The sequence below is a fragment of the Schistocerca serialis genome, chromosome 1 (genome assembly GCF_023864345.2).
Source record: "Schistocerca serialis cubense isolate TAMUIC-IGC-003099 chromosome 1, iqSchSeri2.2, whole genome shotgun sequence".
NCBI lineage: Eukaryota > Metazoa > Arthropoda > Insecta > Orthoptera > Acrididae > Schistocerca > Schistocerca serialis.
In genome coordinates this window covers 873,124,905-873,136,959 of record NC_064638.1, presented here as the reverse complement: position 1 = coordinate 873,136,959, position 12,055 = coordinate 873,124,905, and the positions used below count along the sequence as shown (strand labels likewise).

Below are 12,055 nucleotides of genomic sequence, written 5' to 3'. Positions count from 1 at the left end.
AAATGCAAGTCCATTCAGCAGTTACAGTATTGTTGCAGCCGCCCACCGCCCAGAATCAGTCACCTATGCGACTGAACCACGCTCATTACCACTGGCAGGTCTGCCTCCTTCCAGCACTCGACGTAAAGTGTCCAGAGCCGCGCTCTTGAGCTCTTCACTTGGAAAGTCCCAGTCCCTACTGGACTCCAGTAGTGTTCCGCCGCTGTCCAACTCTTATTGGCTGAAGGCCGTCCCCACCAAAAATATATAATCTTCAGGTTCTACGTTCATGTTGTGACTCATCTTGGCCCTTTTCCTCCCCTCAGCTAATATATTACAACAATATTTAAATAAAAGAAAAGTTATGAACATTCGTTTACATTCACATCATTTACAACAAATATAAGTAAAAGTTGGTTCATATATAAATAAGTCAATATTCTCGCGCGAGTGTGTTCTCGTTAAATGACTAGAGATTACCGCAAGACATAATTTAAAGAATAATTTGTACCTTGTTAACACAAGTCTTTGTCAATTTCGGCCGATGTTCCTGTAGATATGATGTAATGTACGCTTTGTTTATAGTTACTACTTCTCTGCTTTGTATCAACAACGCTAGCACTGCAGCATTATTGTGAGCTACTCGGTGACTAGCAGTTCAACAATTCTTCTCAAGCTGTGCTCAGCATTGAACATCTCAAGTCCCATCCCCAGTTGCCATTAGCAGCCAATATTCTAGATGCATTGTAGACAGTACGTGGGGCTTCAAATACCATACACATCACTGGCCTTTTGCGAACTCGCAATCAAAGGGTTCCTTCTTGTTGTCGAACAGTGGTTCAAATGTTCCCGAATTATATCATTAGCCACTGTTAAATGAAGTAAGAAGTGACGACATGCTAAAAAACGAGACGGGGAAAGCGATAAGGAAAAAACCACTACAAAGACAAGGGGCAGATTAGAGGGAAATCTATAAAAACATCCAGGACTAGTTCAGTTGGTACTGAACGGAACGGTAAAGGGAAAGAACAATAGGTACCGACAGAGCTGATAAAATGTAAAAACTAAAGACGTTACGTTTAGTAGGCGCACAGAGATAAAAATATTAGCAGAAGATAGGAACAGACTTGCTTCATCACGAATTCAGTTGAGGGACTGGTGATGTTATAAAAATCATTTACTGGGCAAAGTTACCGACAAAGATGTGAGACAACAAAAGAAATAACTATCCTCATCATTTGAAGGCGAGTTCCATCGGTATGGGACTAACACATCCTGTCGGCCGAACTAATCGCCACCCACAAGCCGCATCTGTCTCTACCTTCGCCGCGTATCAGACCGTGACAGGAAGGAAACGATAAGAATACAATCTACGCAACTGTTAGCTATCGTAAAACTTGATATTTATCTTGATTACATTTCGCCTGAACCTTGAGATACTTGTTGCTTTTATCTCAGAGCGGAGCATTAGAATTCTGTGAAAACCCCTTTGACAGGCATCCGGTCTCTCCATATTTAAAGTGAAGCACAATCAGCTTGAGTCTAGTTGCCGCGGAACGCAGCCGAGCACAGGTAAGAAGCTACGATGCTTGTTTGTATCTGTAAGTTAGCACTGTGAGAGGAGGTTTCTGCATATAGTGATAAGTTGTATCAGCAAGTCACAGATTTATTCAAGTGACTCTGCTTGATTTAAGACAATATTAGCGTTGCAAGAAATAATTTATTTGACACTATTAATTAACGAACTCCTGCCAGTTTCTATCCTCCAGCTGTTTAATTTATTAAATAAAATTTATTTTGGGCGTATCTCTCATCTTATTGTGACTGATCCACATATAATACAGACTGCTGGGAATTATATATATATATATATATATATATATATATATATATATATATATATATACATAGAGAGAGAGAGAGAGAGAGAGAGAGGGTTGTCCAGAAAGTAAGTTCCAATCAGTCGCCAAATGGACACCACAGTGAAAATCCGATGAAGATTTGCACAGATGTGTTGGATAGTGCCTCTAGTATGACCATCGATCGCATCAAGACGCTCTTTTCAGTTGTGAGACCACTGTGAGCTAATAAAGGTGTCTAGAACAACGATGTCTCCCTCCAAGTAGAAGGGCCTGCTAAGAGGCATCGCCTTAATGAATGCAGCCCACCTAACACAACTGCCACGCATTTCCTTTTCACGGAAATTCTTAGCTGCACTCTGCAGGGGTAGTGAAGTCGCTCCTGCAGCCTTTTCTATGGGAAGTGTTCGATCACCCACAATGCAGCCCTAATTGGCTCGTCCTGAGTATCATCTCTGTTCACATGGAACAGTGGATACGAAGACAACACTTGGGCGCAGGTTACGCACTAAAGACCAGCGTAGAGAATTATCGGAGAGCACAGGCGGCTGCCTTCTATGACTATGGTGTTGGAAATTTGGTATAACGCTCCGACAAATGTCTAAGTCGGAGCGGCGACTATGTAGAGAAGTATCTGCAAAGTGTAGCTAACTCTTACAAATAATATGTTCCTGATTTTCACTGCGTTTTTCACTTCTTTCCCAAACGATGATGCTTTTTCAAAAGATATTTGCACTCAGTTCGTCTTTATGTGACAAAAAGTGCAAGGCCATAAAGTTGGAACGAATGTTGCAATCTATAGTTCCACACGTATTTTGTTTTAAAGTATCTTGTTTTTTTGTGTAGGGGAACACTGTAGTACATGGGCCAACACTGCTAATCCTGATTTCAGTTATTATCTGCGTTTCTTAGTGTCAATTTATTTGCCTAAAATGAATATGATACTTTCGTCTCTATTGTACATAGTAAATTAAATATTTGCTTCATCAAAGATCATGGTTACGATCTTCTTCTTCTCCTTTTAGTTTTGACGAACTGAGCTTCGCATTGGTTCATATCAGGTTTTTCTCAATTGGAGCCTCACGCGCCCTCTTGTATTTTCTTCCGTCCTCTCGCAGTCTCCTCATTCCGCCGTGTTTTAAATTCGTTACTCTCGATAGAGAATCTAAAGAACCTCCTTGTCATAAACGTTGTTTAATGTCTACCTATATCTCTGAAATCCTTCTGTCCCAGTATATTTTGATCTTTTTTTTGTGCAAATAGTTTATAACCAAATATTTACAGTAATGAGTAATTGCAGTCCACACTTTACTAGACGCTGTAATAAATGAGTCCCTTCTTGTGAACGCAGCAGATAGCAACGAACATATGGTTAGTGCTCCTCCGCACCGCACTGCTATGGGGGCGATTCGGAACACTGTAACCAAAGAAGGTACTGCCTCGTTTGGAGAGGAGGCGGAGCGTTAACACAAGAAACGCGTTGTGATATAGGCTGAGGTGACGAAAGACATGGGACAGCGAAATGCACGTGTACAGATGGCGGTAGTATCGCGTACATAAGGTATAAAAGGGCAGTGTACTGGAGGAGGTGTCATTTGTATTCGGGTTATTCATGTTAAAAAGATTTCCGAGATGATTATGACCGCACGACGGGAATTAGCAGCTTTGAATGTGGAACGATAGTTGGAGCTATACGAGTGGGAGTTTCCGTTTAGGAAATCTTTATGAAATTCAATATTCTGACTTCGACGTTGTCAAGAGTGTGCTGAGAATAACAAATTTCAGGCGTTATCTCTCACCACGGACAACGCAGTGTCCGACCGCCTTAACGACAGAGAGCACCGGCGTATGAGTAGAGTTGTCTGTGATAACAGAAAGTAACACTGCAATAAAAAAGAGCACAAATCTATTTGTGACGTACGAAGAACCTATCAGTTAGAGCAATGCGGTGAAATTTGTCGCTAATGGGCTACTGCAGCAGCCGAACGATGTTTGTGCTTTTGCTGACAAAACGACGCCCCCTATAGCGCCTCTCCTGTGCTCGTGACCATATCGATCGGACCCTAGACGATTGCCTTGTCAGATGAGTCCTGATTTCAGGTGGTAACAGCTGATGGTAGGGTTAAAGTGCGGTGCAGATCCCACAAAGCCATGAGCCCAAGCTGACAACAAGTTTTCGTCTACTATGGAGGACATGTTCGTTGCATTCATTGCAGCCAATTTCAACGTCAGAGGTGGATCAACACGCTATTAGAGGGGTGGTTCTAGTGATCTGTTTTAAAGTTCAACAGAAAATATAAATAATAAGTAGGAGTTACCGAGTGGTGATGCGCATATAGCAAATATAGCATAGCTGTCAACCGAATACGACCGTGTCTCTCCTTTGGAGACATAGCTCATTTTAACTGTGTAAACCAGGGCAGTAAACTGACCACACCCAAACACACTATCGCAGTTTTGCAAACAGGACCATTCCTGTATCAGCAGAACTAAATTATTCTCTCATGAATTCCATACCCCCCAGAATAACAACGACGAAACATCTTACAATGTCTAAAGTAATTATCATGTTTCTTCTATCATTAGAGTAAACAAGTAGTTACTCTTAATTTGTCAACAATCCAAGCCAATGCATGTAATTGTTGCTGGGTTATTTGCAGAGTTTCTGCTCTTTGAAGACCATGGACACCGAACGGAAGCTTTCAGTTCAAGACGATGTGTCGGGCACTGACCAACAGTCAGCCATTCTCAATGACGGGGAACAAATCAAATCTTCACGCAAAGGTGAGTATAATCGCTATCAGACAGTGTGTACCACCCAGGAAATTGTCGTATGTAAAGGACAAACAGCAAATTACTAGTCCTATTTCTTTGCAAGCAGTTTCCTATAGACTCTATAAATATTAGGTTTTTACGTTGTCATAAGTTCTTTTTGTTTCTGGCTGTAGCTGTCAGAAGGTATAACGATATTTCGTAACCTTTGGGTTCCACTGTGCGACTGACACCATTGCCTCTGATGGTAATTGTGCGGATACTTAAGGAATCGTCGGACTTCTTTTAAAGTTAGAGGCAAGACTTAAGCTAAGTTGTCTCAGTCAATAGATTAAGAAACTTACAAATGCTCTGACCATGCGCAAAGGTATCGTAAATGATACCCCGAGAGGCACGGCTCTCCTCCACTCAAAGCCACATATGACATATGCCACACTTAACGGAACCTTGTCACATAGGTCTTCAGCCCGACGAAAAACTTTTAACTGTGATATGGACTTATAACACGCGCTATAGCAGAGGAAGTATATAGTGTCCTACGCACCAGAGAAAGTGGGATACTGTGCACAAAGCAGGCTTTGGTGCATAAGGGAAGATGCAAGTAAACGGCGTACACAGTTAGTCTTAAAACCCTGATATAATAACGTCGGGGTAACTGTTCATTCATCTCTTTTCTGACCTGCTGCATGTTGTGTAATATCGGGCTGAGCATACTAATATGAATATTAATTTTATGATCTTCATGTGGCCCCCATGAGCAAACCAGCCGAGAGTGATAATTCATCATCGCGTAACTACTAGAGATTGTTTCTTATTAGTACTACATAAACGTAGCAAAGTGTTTAGAAAGTATTCGGAACAGTACGAACGAATGTTAATAAAGTGGAATGTACCGTCGAAGAATCTGAGCTGTACACGATAAAGGTCATTCGACGGTACTTGTTTGTGCGAGGGGATGACACGGTAGCGCATTGTAGTTTCGGGACACGAATGGAATCGCAGGCCTCAGAAAACACTGAACACAGTTTACGCTTTCTTCAGGAGAATGCTCGAAAGGGTAGTGCTAAGTTTACTTCAGTGATACCGTTATGCGAATTTTTTGTCGTAGTGTGAGGCATAGAGTACATAATGGAGGAATATAGTACCATATTTCTAGTGAAAGAAGGCAGAGTCATCTGCGAAACGGTTGAATCCATCTGTATGATTTAACAGTGTAAGTTTTGGAGATTAAATGAAACGTAGACTACTGCGATACCACAGTATATGAGTATACTGTCTGACTCACAAAGGAAGTTATAGTTTCAGAATATGAAGTGAGAATTGTGCTAATTTTTCGTACAGCGCTCCAGAATTGCAGTATTTTCCGATTCGTGTGAGGAACATATGATGCACGGATACTTCATGAACCAACAGAGTTAACTCCAAAAAATATTGGATTTGTATTTCTCGCATTCTGAAATATCTGTCACCCACAGTGGCAAACGCAACAAGAAGAGTGCGGGAAATGAGTACTTTTAAACGCGCGCTCTGTGAAGTACAGCGCCCCATAAACGATGATTATAGACATTGATTTTCACCATTTTATAGTGTTAGACGCCATTCACCTTTAGAGACGTCAAAATCACTAACACTTTTGTTACACAAAACAAACGTGTTATAAGATGCTGAAGGGAGAAGGTATAGTCTGAAACGGAAGACGGTTACTCACATCAGCAAGACTTACCATTGTTGTATTCTCAGCATTTCGTAATTAACTGACCAATCTTGAAAGTAACTCAATTCCTATGTAGGTAATGGAAAATAGAAGACGTCCTATAACACTGTTTCTGTATTTGGGACCACATGCTTACAATGCTTGTGTATGTTAGCAGTCTGTCATTCAGTGTCCAGCACGTGATACAAAAAACGTTCTTAAATTCGAGGAGATGTAATATCAATGATCCATTACAAGAACGTAGCATCGCAACAATAGCGCACTGCGTAATTCGATACTTACGTTTCACGGACTGATTTCATACAGGAGACATAAACAAATCTTTTATTCGAATCTAGTTCTCGTAAAGTATAGTTCAGTTCACACAGTCACAGTAAATAATAGAAAGACCAATATAATGCCCGACGACGACAGCCATAAGTCACCAGAAGAAGGAAGTCTTGCACACCCATGTACATATACACACGTAGTACACTGCACGCCTCATGGTAAAAGGTACATTATCGTATAAGCAATGTTGAACCAATTCTTATGCCTTGCCTGTGTTGCTGTTTGCAATCGCCGTTGTTATTAAAATTGTACTGATCACTTTTTCCAATTTCTGTAATATTCCAATATTTCAAAGCAATGGAAATTTTACGAGTAAAAATTACACTTTTTTTGCAAAAAAAGGTTTATCTAAAAACGAAAAATTTATTACTGTTGCGATGGCTAATTGATATTTTGGTATTTACTCAGTTGTTAGTAAAAATAAAAAAACACGTATTATAACCGAGAGCAAAAATATAACGAAAAATATCAGTTAACCAGAACTGAAATATTGGTGTCGGTTTTATCCTGTCTGTTTTCGGGATCCCTAACAGACAAGGTTGGGGTTAGTCTTGGCCACTGCACACAGATCGTCCAATAGACCACGCCACAAGGCAACAGGTACATTATTGTCTCTGCAATGCTGTACCGATCCTTATGCCACGTTGTTTGCTGCTAGTTTCTAACTGCAGGTAATGTTATTAAAATAGCGCTGATCGCTTTTCTCAGTTTCCATAATGACCTATTATTTCAAAGCTATGGAAATGGTACGAACAAGCGGTACTCGTTTTTTTAAAAACAAGTTTTATTCAAAAACCAAAAATATTAGCACTAGAACTCACATTCTGTTTTGACTTGATTGTTAATAAAAACGTGGAAAGAGAGAAAGAAACACTGTAAATTCCGACTAAAATACCGGTATCTACTTTCATCGGTGAGTGTTTCCCTTACCTAGGTGGAGTGGGCCTTCGAGCGCTGACAGCCACTCGAGGTTACGGCGGAAGGAGATGCGACCGTGTCAGTACATCAGTGCACCTGACGATGCCAACAGGGTTGCTCACCGAAATATTGTGTTCGTGGACTGTTCTGGAAATATTCTAAATGATCATTTGCTAAATTAGAGAAGGCAAGGCTAATCAGTCTCACATTCATTCACGAATAGACTTTTCTTCTTGCACAAAAATCACTTCCAGCACTGAAATTTCTATGCCCTTATTGACTCCAGTCTCACGGTGAGGCACGGAATACAATTTTTTTTAGTTTGTTCGGTGCTGCGTGGAGCTAACCAAAGGATATTTCAGCGCAATGGTGGCGCGTGCGGCCGACGGTGGAGCCCATGGTGCTGCTGTTCATGTTTTCCACCACGACGGTGAGTTCGTTCGTCGGCGCGCTCTTCACGGAGCGCGTGTGCCGCATGAAAGACACGACCGGCTGCCCGGACGACAAGCGCGCCGAAGCCGTCACGCTGATCATGTACAAGACCATCATCGAGGCGGTGGTCCCCGCTTTCGTCGCATTATTCATCGGCAGCTGGAGCGATAAGTTCGGTCGCCGTCCCATCTTCATATGGTCTTTCCTCGGTACGTTAACCACGGTTCCATCATTGTTTACACTACCGTAGCAGATAATTAGGTAAGAAACCAGAATTCCACGAAGGTATCATCGGAAGAGAATCTGTGAAGCTAACGTGAGCGGAAGTAACAGTTCTATACAAATATCATTTCGAGTCAAAGATCTGTATGACATATATTAAAGGTAACTCTTAGTCTACTGCAGCCTGTGCTGTGATGATTAAAATTCTCATGGGTGTTGTTCCATGTAATTGTGTAAAATACATTAATTGTATACTGTAAAACCAACGTTTCGACCGTATTATAACGGCCTTCCTCAGGACAAGACTGGATGGCCAACCATCAGCCGTATGACGGAAATGCGACACTGAAAATTTGTGCCAGATCAGTACTCCAACCCAGATTTTCTACTGATTGCGAGCAGTCTCCTTACCATTAGGCTATCCAAGCACCAATCCGAGCAAGACCCAAACCACGTGGTTACAGCCTGCACTCATACATCCATTCTGTGCAGTCCCATACAGGGGAAACTTTTTAATTGAAAGTCGTTTACGATATATCATACTTATCCGCCAAAACAGGCATGCGACATTCAATTAACGTGTCTCCTATGTATAGGAATATAGATAATGGTTGTACGAGTGCACACTGTAGACGCTTGGTTGACGAGATATATATGTTTGTGTCTGGCCGGTAGTCGTGTTACGACAGACAAGTTATAAGGCGACCGTTTGCGATAAGTAAGAAATCAGTATTCGAGTCCAGGTGCGGCACAAATTTTTATTGTCGTCATTTCATTACACAGCCAACGGTTTCCCATATTCGCAACTGCAAATGCATATCATATATTGGTATTTTAGATATTTGTTGCGCGTTTTCAATCCAGATAGTTGGCCAAGAGCAATTTGACCGACGCTTAGGTTCTCACTGGCCGCCGGGTGTGTGACGGAGACTGTGTGTGCTGTGCGCAGGCAACACCGTGGCGTACGCGGCGTGGGCGGTGCAGTCGGCGGTGCCGGACCTGCAGCCCGAGTGGCTGCTGCTGCCCTCTGTGGTGGCCTCCTTCAGCGGCGGCATGATGAACCTCATGGGCGTGGCCAACATCTACATCGCGGACGTCGCCCCTGTCGACGACAAGGCAGTCCGGTACGTCCTCGCAAGCTGGCGCCTCTCTCAGTCCTACATCTACACCTTGCGAACATCTGTAAAGCGCGTAAAAGACGGTACTCCCGTAATACCACTTTCTATAGTCCGCTTAAAATTAGTTGAAGTTGACATCTGTCACTTGGCGCTACAGTGTTGCCACATAGCCCATCACTTGGTTAAAGGCAACACGCAAACATGGCGGGTCACTTTACAGCTGCTGAAATGCTGTTCATGTAACTTGCAGCAACGCTGGAAGCTGCTGCCATCAGGAACGGCGGGAACATGAGACGCTCTGATTTTAAACGACCAGCTACTGAACTTTGGCAGACAACCTGTATTATGACCCTGAACTTACAGTCGTATCCCAGCCTAAACACAGACTCTTTATGCGCAATTTATTCAACAAAACAGCGTTCAGCAGCCTGTGACGGAACTGTAAATCAGGCTCGTTTTGCTCCCGGCTTTTAAAGCTGACATGTAGGAGCAAATTCCAGACAGAAAGAAACTCAGTTTCAACCTTAAAAGCGGATTGTGACTTTTCGTTTTTGCTAAGCGAGATGATGCAATGCCTACCGATGAGCAGCTCTGATTGGAACAGATTTGTACGTTATAGGCGACAATAGCAGACTCCATAAGAAACGAGAACGATAGGAAGAAAAATAAGAGAAAATAAAGAAGTTAATACGAAGATCAAAATGATCTACCAAAAGACTAAAAATAAAAAAAATTTGATTGAAACCAATTAATTGAAAACAATAATAACCGGAGTTACTATGGTAAAGATTTAAGAATGAAAAAAACGTTTTTATCACCTGACGATATGCGAATCCGTGTAATTTACACTGTACACTGCAGTGTTACCACTACACTGCTGAAGAGCTTCAGACTGCGTCCTTATATTTATTTGCATACAAAGTCAGTTGCAACGATCATTTCCTGCGTTCAAAAAGTTCGGTTTTACATCATGTCGTACGACGTTTACCTGATAATTGGATCCAAATAGCATCTTGTACGAAAGAATCCAGCAGTCTTTGGCTAGTGGCGTGTACGAAATGTGCGTATTTCACTACCATCGTTGTATGTGTGTGTGTGTGTGTGTGCGTGTGTGTGTGTGTGTGTGTGTGTGTGCGTGTCTGTGTGTGTGTGTGTGTGTGTGTGTGTGTGTGTGTGTGATGTGCAATAAAATGCGAAATAAAAGGGCCAGACACAGCATTCGGGATCCAAACACAACATGAAGAGAAGCTAGACAAGGAACTGTAATTTAACTAACTGACCATTCTGTGGCAATCTGGCAACGGTGTATAGTTCAGGCATGATGTTAAGCACTCTGACTGGATAAATACACCTCCAGCACTTCAACTGTCAAGTAATTTTAATCAGAGTATATCTGAGAAACCCGGAGTTGACTTTACAAGTTTTCTATTAGAAAGAAAAACAAAAAGTTTGTGTTTATAGTCAAGTATTGAAAAAATTACATTTCTACGTATCTGTAAAAACGCTTTTGAAATTTTAAAACAGTCGTACAAAGTAAGATGTCTAATGCACAAATATATAAGTACAGTATTCCGGTTACCGGGTTCCCGGGTTCGATTCCCAGCGGGGTCAGGGATTTTCTCTGCCTCGTGATGACTGGGTGTTGTGTGCTGTCCTTAGGTTAGTTAGGTTTAAGTAGTTCTAAGTTTTAGGGGACTGATGAACATAGATGTTAAGTCCCGTAGTGCTCAGAGCCATTTGAACCATTTTAGTATTCCAGTTAAGAAACTTGACCTCGACAGTTTGTGTATGTTGGGCGCAGTTGCACCGCGAGTCTACAGTGCAATTTCATTAACGTCTCTATGGTAATCCGTGAATTTTGATCCAAGTTTTCAGGAGGTGTTCCTTATTGTAAAGCAAATTTCGAATCTTCCTAGCACAATCGCATCTCATTGGATGATAGCTGAAAAGGACCTAAGCTCTCCAGTGGTCCAGCCTGGGAAAGATGTTAAAAACAACATCTTAGTGGATGCAATGATACACTGCTGTCGGTTCCCTTAGTAAGTTAACAGAGCACTGTGGCTAGGTGTGGTGTGCGTACTGTAAGGCCTTCAGTACACACACCATCAGATTATTTGACTTGTCGCTCTAACGAAGTAGGTGAGTGTCAGCAATGTGTCTCGTGGTCTTATCGTGGCGTGTTTATCTTCTGCCATTCGGTCAGACGATAGAAATGCCACTTGCATGCTTAGACTAGCAGATTGATGGTGACCAACTTTAAACAGAACTTGATTAATTTTCACACACATTTATTAAAATAATAACCAGCATAAAAATTACTTAACTTGGTTCTGGATGTTATTTACAATTGACAATCTGAAGTTCCTTTTGTATTGGTATGTTAATTTTATTCTCATATATACCTCTGATACTTGACAAAAGTGTATATACATTTATCTTCATGGCTATGTACATGAATATGATAATCTTATTAGGCGTAGACTGAAACTTGACTATAGACTGGTACAGACAAATGTAGAACTCGTACAGACTGGTACAGACTAATGCACACTGGTACAGACTGGTGCAGACAAATGCAGACTGGTACAGACTGGTGCAGACTGACTAATCGGAGGTCTGTACACTCATTATAATACCTCGTGCGATCACGTATCACTGTGCGAGTGTGATCCGTGAGGAGAAAAGGTTCTATGTTAACAGCAATCTCATTG

The 12,055-nt window shown here is 41.7% G+C and overlaps 1 protein-coding gene across 1 annotated transcript in view; it reads left to right on the top strand.

Moving 5' to 3' along the window:
- Positions 1-12,055, top strand: part of LOC126458419 (proton-coupled folate transporter-like) — a 112,727-nt gene that overhangs the window by 82,384 nt on the left and 18,288 nt on the right. Inside the window, exons 2-4 of the mRNA XM_050095458.1 lie at positions 4,499-4,622; positions 7,935-8,213; positions 9,176-9,350. Of these exons, the coding sequence (XP_049951415.1) occupies positions 4,520-4,622; positions 7,935-8,213; positions 9,176-9,350 (557 nt within the window). The 5' untranslated portion in view covers positions 4,499-4,519. The remainder of the gene's footprint in view (positions 1-4,498; positions 4,623-7,934; positions 8,214-9,175; positions 9,351-12,055) is intronic.